Source organism: Nansenia antarctica (assembly GCF_963989245.1).
Source record: "Nansenia antarctica genome assembly, chromosome: 16".
In the NCBI taxonomy this organism is placed as follows: Eukaryota; Metazoa; Chordata; class Actinopteri; order Argentiniformes; family Microstomatidae; genus Nansenia; species Nansenia antarctica.
In genome coordinates this window covers 28,491,241-28,503,740 of record NC_137686.1, presented here as the reverse complement: position 1 = coordinate 28,503,740, position 12,500 = coordinate 28,491,241, and the positions used below count along the sequence as shown (strand labels likewise).

Below are 12,500 nucleotides of genomic sequence, written 5' to 3'. Positions count from 1 at the left end.
CTCTTTCAGAGCAAGACTTCATAAAAACGTGTACGTTTAAGCACGCTCACGCTCTGCTAAACATGTCTTCATACGACATCTAGAACGAAGTCTGAGTCTTTAACAGCCTGGACTACACGTAGATGGATATTTTTCTAAATGCAATTTTTTTTGTACAATTGGGCCTCTCAACCATACGAACACGGCGTTTTCACTCTAAGAGATTTCTCTAAACGGATAAAAAAGTGAAGAAATAAAAGAACTCAGATTGAGTGGATCAGTGTGGTTAAACGGAGCTGCTGTTGGGGTCAAGCCGTTCACACATGCGCATTGAAGCATAACGGTTGTCAACAGCAACTTCATCGTCGGTCCACACAAAATAATCAGTTTTGTACTTTTCTTTTCTGTCTGTTTCAAAGAGTTTGGTCTGTTTACGTTTTGAGTCACTGCCGCCGTTTGATTACAGCTGACTGTGTTTGTGGTGTGGACACAGGTTTTTCTTTTAAACGAGGACGAAAATATCCGTTTAACAAAATATCCATAGGCCTGAGATGTCTACAATATCTGTAGATTTTTTTTTTTTAAGAAATTCTTTAAATACAAAAGGTGTGTTTGTGTGTGCGTGTGCATTGGAAATTAGTTGAGAGATTTGTATGTGTGCAAGAGTGAGATTTCAATAAAGTTATTTCTATGGTTCCATGTGTTCCGTGTCTATTGTGTGGTGTTCCATCGGAATGTTGGAGTGGGCCAATGTTAGCACAATAAACAACAATAAACAACAATAATAATAATAATGAATGAAGTTAAACAATAAACACAGTTAGCACAATAAGTCAAATAATACTATTGGTTAAAATTAAATAATTATAATTAAAACTAACTTTGTAACATGTACTGTCTCCCTCTCTCTCCTACTCTCTCTCTCCTCCCTCTCTCTCTCTCTGTAACCTGTACTGTCTCCCTCTCTCTCCCTCTCTCTCTCTGTGTTACTGTGTAACTGTGTTATTATATTGTTATTACATTGTTATTACTGCATTATTACTGTGTTATTTAAGTGTTTTACAGTGTTATTACAGTGTTATTGCAGTGTTATTACAGTGGTATGTGTTAAGTGATTAGATCATCTCGCCTAAGTGGTCACATACTGTCCTTCCCCTGTCACACCTGTCTTTATCCTCCTTCCTGTCACACCTGTCTATATCCTCCTTCCAATTCCATGCTGTTTTCTGTCGCCTCCCCTGTCAAACGTCACATTGTTGTCATCTATCGCCCCCCAGGTGAGCTCCATAACTTCTTAGAAGAGATGGATGTCCTTCTCAGCTCCATCCCTGATGATGGCACTCCGCTCGTACTACTGATAGGGCTTTCACACCGGCAAAGAACCGTGCCGGTTCGCGTTGGTGTTCGGAAACCTCCGAACGTTGGCGCTGTCTGGCGAACGAGCCCACGTTCATACCAGTGTATCGTTCGCCAGACAGCGCCAACGTTCGGAGGTTTCCGAATGCGAACGCGAACCGGCACGGTTCTTTGCCGGTGTGAAAGCCCTATGGGTGACTTCAACATCCAATCAGAGAAGCTTCTCTCATCCGGAGTACTTGACCTTCTCCTCTCCTTCGACCTGACCCTGTCCCCCTCTCCTCCGACTCATAAGACAATCAGCTCGACCTTGTCTTCACCAGATCCTCCCACACCTCCAACCTCTGTTACCCCTCTTTCAGTTTCTGATCATCACTTTGTATCCTTCTCCCTTCCCCTCAAATCCACCTCTTCCCAGTCAGTCTCGAACCACTTTAGACCCTTTCATCGTAACCTACGTACCCTGTCCCCCACCACCCTCTCTTCTTCTGTCCTATCCTCCCTACCCTCTGTTGAATCCTTCTCCCTTCTATCCACTGATGCAGCATCCTCCACCCTCCTCTCCACCCTCACCCCATCCTTCGACGCCCTCTGTCCACTAACCTTGAAGCCAGCACGATCCTCTCCACGTGCGCCTTGGCTCTCTGAAGCACTACATGCTTGTAGAATAGAGCTCAGGGCAGTGGAGAGGAAATGGAAAAAACCCGGCCTCCCTGATGACCTAAACCTTTATCACTCTCTCCTCTCCAACCACGCATCCTCTGCATCAGCTGCTAAAGCGTCCTACTGTCATTCCAAAATACATTCTTCTGCCTCTAATCCTAGAAAACTGTTCTCCACTTTCTCCACACTCCTTAACCCACCTCCTCCTTCCTCCTCCCCCTCCTCCTTCCTCCCTGTCTGCTGATGACTTGGGTTGATTGGGATAAAGGGAAGCAGGCGTGGGAAGAGTGGCCTTTTATAAATCAGAATCTTGGTGTGCGTAAATGTTCTTGCTTTGCGTACGACGAAACTCTCTTCTCTCGTCTATATAATATCTATGTTCCAGACTGCTTCAACAACGGAGTCAGTTTAAACGTGATTCGTCCTACTGTTCACCTTACTATTCATGATAATACATGTCATAACATCCAAGTATTGTTTAATAATTACAGATTAAGTAAGACAAGTAAGACAAGATACACTGGTGGTGCAATTAGTAATAATAGATAGTTCAGTAATAAAGTGTCTGTGCGCTTAAAATGTTCGTAGTCCGTATACATGGGGATGGGGTGTGCTTGGGGATGATAGTCAATTGTCTACAGTGGGCTTGTTCATGTTCTTCAATGTATGGATATTGCAATCATTGGATTTATCGGGACGTTACCCACTGAGCACTCGGGAACAGTGAATCAGGAACGGTGCTCAACTTGTCCAGCCTCGCGCTATGTGCAATGAATATGAATATAAAAAGTTTATATATTTGCATGAATATCTATATACGAACAAAGATATACTGTATGTAGGTTACATTGTGATGGGTACAGGACAAGGGAGAATAAGATATGTGCAGTGTGCACGTACATTCTTTGTGTGCACTCACATAATATGTGAGGTAATATTTCGATTTATGTTGGTGGAAATGGTATCCATTTCAAAGCGTTTCTCCTGTTTCATCCTTTTGCCAGCGGAGTCGCAGTTGACATTTCTCCAGTTTCTATGCGTACGCATGGATCACAGTGTGCGTAGCCTAGAGGTGCGCACTGTTTTTATAAATCCCAAAATTGCTGGAAAATTTGCTTACGCACCCTAGTGTGTGTATGCAAGCTTTATAAATGAGGCCCCTGGTGTTCTACCTCCCCCAGCCTCCCCTGGTGTTCTACCTCCCCCAGCCTCCCCTGGTGTTCTACCTCCCCCAGCCTCCCCTGGTGTTCTACCTCCCCCAGCCTCCCCTGGTGTTCTACCTCCCCCAGCCTCCCCTGGTGTTCTACCTCCACCAGCCTCCCCTGGTTACTACCTCCCCCAGCCTCCCCTGGTGTTCTACCTCCCTCCCCCAACCTCCCCTGGTGTTCTACCTCCCCCAGCCTCCCCTGGTGTTCTACCTCCCCCAGCCTCCCCCTGGTGTTCTACCTCCCCCATCCTCCCCTGGTGTTCTACCTCCACCAGCCTCCCCTGGTGTTCTACCTCCACCAGCCTCCCCTGGTGTTCTACCTCCCCCAGCCTCCCCTGGTGTTCTACCTCCCCCATCCTCCCCTGGTGTTCTACCTCCACCAGCCTCCCCTGGTGTTCTACCTCCCCCAGCCTCCCCTGGTGTTCTACCTCCCCCAGCCTCCCCTGGTGTTCTACCTCCCCCATCCTCCCCTGGTGTTCTACCTCCACCAGCCTCCCCTGATAATCTACCTCCCCCAGCCTCCCCTGGTGTTCTACCTCCCCCAGCCTCCCCTGGTGTTCTACCTCCCCTAGCCTCCCCTGGTGTTCTCCCTCCCTCCACCAGCCTCCCCTGGTGTTCTACCTCCCCCAGCCTCCCCTGGTGTTCTACCTCCCCCAGCCTCCCCTGGTGTTCTACCTCCCCCAGCCTCCCCTGGTGTTCTAACTCCCCCAGCCTCCCCTGGTGTTCTACCTCCCCCAGCCTCCCCTGGTGTTCTACCTCCCCCAGCCTCCCCTGGTGTTCTACCTCCCCCAGCCTCCCCTGGTGTTCTGCCTCCGCCTGGTGTTCTACCTCCCCCATCCTCCCCTGGTGTTCTACCTCCACCAGCCTCCCCTGGTGTTCTACCTCCCCCAGCCTCCCCTGGTGTTCTACCTCCCTCAGCCTCCCCTGGTGTTCTACCTCCCTCAGCCTCCCCTGGTGTTCTACCTCCCCCAGCCTCCCCTGGTGTTCTACCTCCCCCAGCCTCCCCTGGTGTTCTGCCTCCCCCTGGTGTTCTACCTCCCCCATCCTCCCCTGGTGTTCTACCTCCCCCATCCTCCCCTGGTGTTCTACCTCCACCAGCCTCCCCTGGTGTTCTACCTCCCCCAGCCTCCCCTGGTGTTCTACCTCCCTCAGCCTCCCCTGGTGTTCTACCTCCCTCAGCCTCCCCTGGTGTTCTACCTCCCACAGCCTCCCCTGGTGTTCTACCTCCCCCAGCCTCCCCTGGTGTTCTGCCTCCCCCTGGTGTTCTACCTCCCCCATCCTCCCCTGGTGTTCTACCTCCACCAGCCTCCCCTGGTGTTCTACCTCCCCCAGCCTCCCCTGGTGTTCTACCTCCCCCAGCCTCCCCTGGTGTTCTACCTCCCCCAGCCTCCCCTGGTGTTCTACCTCCCCCAGCCTCCCTGGTGTTCTACCTCCACCAGCCTCCCCTGGTGTTCTACCTCCCCCAGCCTCCCCTGGTGTTCTACCTCCCCCAGCCTCCCCTGGTGTTCTACCTCCCTCCCCCAGCCTCCCCTGGTGTTCTACCTCCTCCCCCAGCCTCCCCTGGTGTTCTACCTCCCCCAGCCTCCCCTGGTGTTCTACCTCCCTCCCCCAGCCTCCCCTGGTGTTCTACCTCCCCCAGCCTCCCCTGGTGTTCTACCTCCCCCAGCCTCCCCTGGTGTTCTACCTCCCTCCCCCAGCCTCCCCTGGTGTTCTACCTCCTCCCCCAGCCTCCCCTGGTGTTCTACCTCCCCCAGCCTCCCCTGGTGTTCTACCTCCCTCCCCCAGCCTCCCCTGGTGTTCTACCTCCCCCAGCCTCCCCTGGTGTTCTACCTCCCCCATCCTCCCCTGGTGTTCTACCTCCACCAGCCTCCCCTGGTGTTCTACCTCCCCCAGCCTCCCCTGGTGTTCTACCTCCCCCAGCCTCCCCTGGTGTTCTACCTCCCCCAGCCTCCCCTGGTGTTCTACCTCCCCCAGCCTCCCCTGGTGTTCTACCTCCACCAGCCTCCCCTGGTGTTCTACCTCCACCAGCCTCCCCTGGTGTTCTACCTCCCCCAGCCTCCCCTGGTGTTCTACCTCCCTCCCCCAGCCTCCCCTGGTGTTCTACCTCCCCCAGCCTCCCCTGGTGTTCTACCTCCCCCAGCCTCCCCTGGTGTTCTACCTCCCCCAGCCTCCCCTGGTGTTCTACCTCCCCCAGCCTCCCCTGGTTGACACTGAGCTAGAAAGCTGATAATGGGCCTAACCCTGATCTTATACAGGCCAGGACACTGGAGGTCAGAAGTGACCCTTATACACAGAGAGAGAGAGGGAGGGAGGGAGGGAGGGATGAGAGATAGAGGGGGAGTGAGGGAGGGATACTTTATTCATCCAAGTGTGTCCAAACTTTTGACTGGTACTATATCTATCTATTATATCTATATCTATTATATCCTTATATAGGATCTATCCTATATGTGTATCACACACACACACACACACACACACACACACACACACACACACACACACACACACTCCAGCTCCTCTACAGCGAATACAGAACTAGCTTACTCTCATCAGCAACATAACCGTTGATCTTTCATATAAACTCCTCAAAAAAAGTTTGGAAATGTTGTTTCTGTCAATTATTCCTCCCCTTTAATAATACCAATTGGTATTGTTTTTTATATCGTTGGAAAGCCTGATTAGTCACTTTTACAACGATGTACAACTTGTAAGGATCATGCATTCGTGGAATGAGTAACAGAGCTAAACGTGTGGGTTGAGGCCCAACAAAAATGTGCCAGGAACAATCGACCGAAATAAAGTTTCTGAACTCTCTTTGAGGAGTTTAGATTAAGTGGCAGAAACCGCCGAATCACTGAGTCATTTGCTGACTATATATGAAATAACTCTTCCCACAACTTCCCACAAACAAACAGCCTTAAATACGTTTCTCAACAATGAAAAGTGATAGACACCTGCTGTAAGACCTCTCCCTCTTCTTTCTCCTTCCTCTCCTCTCTTCCTCCCCCCTCTTCTCAACCCTCTCCTCTCCCTCCTGCCTCCCCGTCTTCTCTCCCTCCATCCTCACCCCTCTCCTCTCCCTCCATCCTCACCCCTCTCCTCTCCCTCCATCCTCACCCCTCTCCTCTCCCTCCATCCTCCCCCCTCTTCTCTCCCTCATTCCTCCCCCTCTTCCTCCCCCCCTCCCTCCCACACCTTTTAATAACAACGACCGTTCAACAGATCAACTTGCTCACCCCGCAGGGCCACGCTCCGGTCTGACAGGGCTTAAAGGACACGTCATACCCCAGACTACACTGGGCTCTCTCTCCACGGTGTTAAGACGGGATTTAGAGAGAGAGAGAGGGGGGGGGGGTGGGGAGGGAGAGAAGAGAGAGTGAGGAGAAGGATAGATCGAGGAGAGAATGCGGAGAGAGGAGAGGGGTAGAGAAAGCGAGCAAGAGAGAGAGAGAGAGATAGATAGGGTTATAGACAGAAAGAGAGAGAGACAGAGAGAGAGAGAGACAGACAGACAGAAAGAGAGATAGATAGATAGGGATATAGACAGGAGAGAGAGAGAGAGATAGATAGATAGGGATATAGACAGGAGAGAGAGAGATAGATAGAGACAGGAGAGAGAGAGAGTTTCTCAGAGTCAAACCCAGCAGCTCTTTCATGAGTGACGGTCTCCGCCCGCCAGCGCTGCTGCATGTCTCTGCCCCCGCAGCTCTGAAGACTCCGCTGCATGTCTCTGTCCCCCCGCAGCTCTGAAGACTCCGCTGCATGTCTCTGTCTCTCTGAAGACTCCGCTGCATGTCTCTGCCCCCCCGCAGCTCTGAAGACTCCGCTGCATGTCTCTGCCCCCCCGCAGCTCTGAAGACTCCGCTGCATGTCTCTGCCCCCCCGCAGCTCTGAAGACTCCGCTGCATGTCTCTGTCTCTCTGAAGACTCCGCTGCATGTCTCTGCCCCCCCGCAGCTCTGAAGACTCCGCTGCATGTCTCTGCTCCCCCGCAGCTCTGAAGACTCCGCTGCATGTCTCTGCCCCCCCGCAGCTCTGAACACGGCCTGAGGACATGTCTCTGAGGAGCCCGTACCAGGTGGTCAACATCCCCTGGCGGAACAACAACCTCAGCCTGACCGACAAGGACCAGCCGCTGTCGGACCAGGGAGAGACCATCGTGGGCGTCTACCTGCTGGTGCTCGGTAGGTCGAGCTGACGGCTGATCTGATCTGGGTCTGATCTGGGTCTGATCTGGGTCGCTTCACCTCCGCCTCCGTCTGTCTGCGAGTCGTTGTCGGGATGTTATTTCGTAACTTGTGGTTTTCTCTGTGTACCACATGTACAAAAGAAGAGATCTGGTGAGGCTGCATTCTCATTTTATGCTCCAGATTGTGTCTCACTGCCAGTTTACATTAGGGATGCAACCTCAGCACATATGTTCAAGTCAAGACTAAAAACCCATCTTTTTAATATTGCCTTTAAATGACTAAATAATTGAATTAAGATTATATAATGATTAAAGCACTTTGAGCTGCAACGTTTGCAGGAAAAGCGATATACAAATACAGTTATTATTATTATTATTATTACTACTATTATTATTAATAACATATTAATTCCTTTTTAGATTTTAGTGTAACGTTTTTGTTAGCTTTGTTATTTTTTGTTTTGTTTTATGACAAATCTGTCGCACTTTGAGAGGGGTTGGAGAGTCATCACGCTCAAGAATTTCCTTTGGAATGAAAGTTAAAAAAAATAAACGCTTTATTAAACATCAGTTTATTTTTTATACAGTTTTATTCTATCACATAATTGGGGGGGGGGGTAGGTAAGACTCACAAACAGAAATCACAAAGGCTTCATTTGCTGTTCGATGCTGTTGCGCTGACAGACTTTCCCTAGTGCAGCGGGCGAGGCGGTGTGTGAGCAGCGGGCGAGGCGGTGTGTGAGCAGCTTGCTGGGCTTAGCGGCTTTGGGTCTATTAGTGGAGCAGAGGAGCCGCCCTTTACATCCCTAAGCCCTGCAGACGCCTGGCCCAGGGCAGACCAGCCGCTTGTAACTCATATAATCAATACCTCCCTGACTAACTAACTCCAGGGCTAACTGGGGCTAACACTCTCACTCTCTCTCTGTCTCTCTCTCTCTCTCTCTCTAACACTCTCTCTCTCTCTAACACACTCTCTCTCTCTCTCTAACACACACTCTCTCTCTCTCTCTAACACACTCTCTCTCTCTCTCTAACACACTCTCTCTCTCTCTCTCTCTCTCTGTCTCTGTCTCTCTCTAACACTCTCTCTCTCTCTCTCTCTCTGTCTCTGTCTCTCTCTAACACACTCTCTCTTATATTGTATCTGTTAAGCACTTTGGGCGGCTCTTGTCGTTGTACATTTTGTGCTATATAAATAAACGTTACTTACTTACTTACTCTCTCTAACACACTCTCTCTCTCTCTCTCTCTCTGTCTCCCTCTTGGACAGACACTTTTGTTCCTCCACGTGTCTTCCTTGCCCCTCTCAGGCTGTGGTGGTTTGGTAACAGTGTGGTGATGTTTCCCTCTCAGGCTGTGGTGGTTTGGTAACAGTGATGACGTTCCTCCCTCTCAGGCTGGCTGTCGTGGTTTGGTAACAGTGTGGTGATGTTCGTGCTGTATCGGCAGCGGGCCACCCTGCAGCCCAGCGACTACCTGACCTTTAACCTGGCCGTGTCGGACGCCGGCATCTCCGTGTTCGGCTACTCCAGAGGCATCCTGGAGATCTTCAACCTGTTCAGGGACGACGGCTTCCTCATCACCTCCATATGGACCTGCCAGGTACGTCATCACGGGTTAGGGTTAGGGTCAGGGCTAGGGTTAGGGTCAGGGTTAGGGCTAGGGTTAGGGTCAAGGCTAGGGTTAGGGTTAGGGTTAGGGCTAGGGTTAGGGTCAGGGCTAGGGTTAGGGTTAGGGTCAGAGCTAGGGTTAGGGTCAGGGCTAGGGTCAGGGCTAGGGTTAGGGTCAGGGTTAGGGTTAGGGTCAGGGCTAGGGTTAGGGTCAGGGTTAGGGTTAGGGTCGGGGCTAGGGTTAGGGTCAGGGTTAGGGTCAGGGCTAGGGTTAGGGTCAGGGCTAGGGCTAGGGTTAGGGCTAGGGTTAGGGTCAGGGCTAGGGCTAGGGTTAGGGCTAGGGTTAGGGTTAGGGCTAGGGTTAGGGTCAGGGCTAGGGTCAGGGCTAGGGTCAGGGCTAGGGTCGGGGTCAGGGTTAGGGTCAGGGCTAGGGTTAGGGCTAGGGTCAGGGCTAGGGTTAGGGTCAGGGCGAGGGCTAGGGTCAGGGCTAGGGCTAGGGTCAGGGCTAGGGTCAGGGTCAGGGCTAGGGTCAGGGCTAGGGCTAGGGTCAGGGCTAGGGTCAGGGTTAGGGTCAGGGCTAGGCTTCCTCATCACCTCCATATAGACCTGCCAGGTTCGGCTGCACGTGTGAGTGTGTGTGAGTGTGTGAGTGTGTGAGTGTGTGAGTGTGTGTCACATTACTTCTCCAATGGTCAAGATAAAATAGTTATCCTATTGTGTGTGTGCGTGTGTGTGTTAGGGTTAGGACTAGGGCTAGAGTTAGGGTTGGGGCTAGGGTTAGTGTTAGGGCTATGATCATTGATAATCAATCATTAATAATCAATATAGTGTGGCAAAGGGGTTCTCTCTCTCTTTCTCCCATTCTCTCTCTCCCTCCCATTCTCTCTCTCTCCGTCTCTCTCTCTCTCTCTCTCTCTCTCTCTCTCTCTCTCTCTCTCTCTCTCTCTGTCTCTCTCTATCTCCCCCCCCTCCCTCCCATTCTCTCTCTATAGTAGTGGAGCAGGTTAAGTGCCGTCAGCTGCACTGAAAAAAAAATTCTGGCCTCGAAAACAGTGTTTCAGACACACCCTCTAGCGCCTCCGCCTGCCGTTGCGCTCAGACTCAGACCTCCGTGACAGGGGAGGCTAGCGGAGGCCGTCCTCCGGTTTCTACCTCCAGCGGCCTCCCTCCGCTCCCTGAAGCAGATGAGATTAGGGATTAGAGCTGCTAATAGGATCAGCCAGCTGGCTAGTCTCTCTGCTGACACACACACACACACACACACACACACACAGGTCACCTCTCTGCCGGGAGGAGAGGATGAACCCAGCGACGCCAACGAGACGCCACACACACACATACACACACCTACACACACACACACACACACACACACATACACACACACACACACACCTACAGACACACACACCTACACACACATACACACACCTACAGACACACACACACACACACACATACCAACACACACACACACACACACACATACACACACCTACAGACACACACACCTACACACACACACACACACACACACACACACACACACGCACACACAGTGTGTGTTATTAACTCATTCAGTGCCAAGGGTGACTTTATTCACCAAAAATGCATCAATGATGAGGCGTATAATAGTGTATAAGTATAATAGTGTATACGTATAATATGTATAATAAAAGTATAATATGTGTATAATAGTATATTAGTATAATAGTATATGTGTATAATAGTGTATAAGTATAATAGTGTATAAGTATAATAGTGTATAAGTATAATAGTGTATAAGTATAATAGTGTATAAGTATAATAGTGTATAAGTATAATAGTGTATAAGTATAATAGTGTATAAATATAATAGTGTATAAGTATAATAGTGTATAAGTACAATAATATAAGTATAATAGTATATAAGTATAATAGTATATAAGTATAATAGTGTATAATAGTGTATAAGTATAATAGTATATAAGTATAATAGTATATAAGTATAATAGTGTATAATAGTGTATAAGTATAATAGTATATAAGTATAATAGTATATAAGTATAATAGTATATAAGTATAATAGTATATAAGTATAATAGTGTATAAGTATAATAGTATAATAATAATATAAGTATAATATGTGTATAATAGTGTATAAGTATAATAGTGTATAAGTATAATAGTGTATATGTATAATAGTGTATATGTATAATAGTGTATAAGTATAATAGTGTATAAGTATAATAGTGTATATGTATAATAGTGTATAAGTATAATAGTATATAAGTATAATAGTGTATATGTATAATAGTGTATAAGTATAATAGTATATAAGTATAATAGTGTATAAGTATAATAGTATAATAATAATATAAGTATAATATGTGTATAATAGTGTATAAGTATAATAGTATATAAGTATAATAGTATATAAGTATAATAGTGTATAAGTATAATAGTGTATAAGTATAATAGTGTATAAGTATAATAGTGTATAAGTATAATAGTGTATAAGTATAATAGTGTATAAGTATAATAGTGTATAAGTATAATAGTGTATAAGTATAATAGTGTATAAGTATAATAGTATATAAGTATAATAGTGTATAAGTATAATAGTATATAAGTATAATAGTGTATAAGTATAATAGTGTATGTATAATAGTGTATAAGTATAATAGTATATAAGTATAATAGTGTATAAGTATAATAGTGTATGTATAATAGTATATAAGTATAATAGTGTATAAGTATAATAGTGTATAAGTATAATAGTATATAAGTATAATAGTATATAAGTATAATAGTGTATAAGTATAATAGTGTATAAGTATAATAGTGTATAAGTATAATAGTATATAAGTATAATAGTGTATAAGTATAATAGTGTATAAGTATAATAGTGTATAAGTATAATAGTGATAGGTTTGAATTAAGTCTTCATAATGTTAATGTGAATATGTTTGTTGAAAAGGACACTGTACACTTTGTCCTGTTCTGAGAATTCAACTGTGTGCTTTTTAAGCACAAACTTACAAGCTCATCATTCTACAAAACCTTATCTTCAGTCCCAGCTATGCCTCCCCTTCCTGACATTGTGTTGTCAGAGGGGCCCTGTCGTAAATCTGATTTTGCTAAACGCTGTACTTGTCCATGAAACCCCCTCCTCCTACCATGTGTGTTCCTGACATTGTGTTGTCTGAGTCGCCCAGCAGAGAAACTACTTATGATAACTGAACCAATGAAAGTGTTGGTGCTTACGCTGCACTTCCTCATGAAAAGTGCCTCCTCCTATCCATTTGTGTTACATGTGTGTCTTTCTGTTAAGAATAAAATACCTGCTCACGGGAGAAAAGATTAGTCTGAATCCGGAGTCTCTACGGGAGACTTCGCATTCATTCTCCTTGCAAGAAAATAATAATCATGATGAATTCCGTGTCTCTTTGTTGTTTAAAGTCTACTACGGTCTGTTTGAACTAGCGATGGGTTAGCATGGCCTGCTTTACAAC

The 12,500-nt window shown here is 47.5% G+C and overlaps 1 protein-coding gene across 1 annotated transcript in view; it reads left to right on the top strand.

Annotated features, from left to right (window-relative positions):
* Positions 1-7,261: 7,261 nt before the first annotated feature.
* The window catches only part of opn6a (opsin 6, group member a), a gene marked incomplete at both ends in the record, with an annotated part of 10,173 nt that continues 4,934 nt past the window's right edge, over positions 7,262-12,500 (top strand). The window contains 2 exons of the mRNA XM_080547140.1: positions 7,262-7,391; positions 8,793-8,998. Of these exons, the coding sequence (XP_080403266.1) occupies positions 7,262-7,391; positions 8,793-8,998 (336 nt within the window). The remainder of the gene's footprint in view (positions 7,392-8,792; positions 8,999-12,500) is intronic.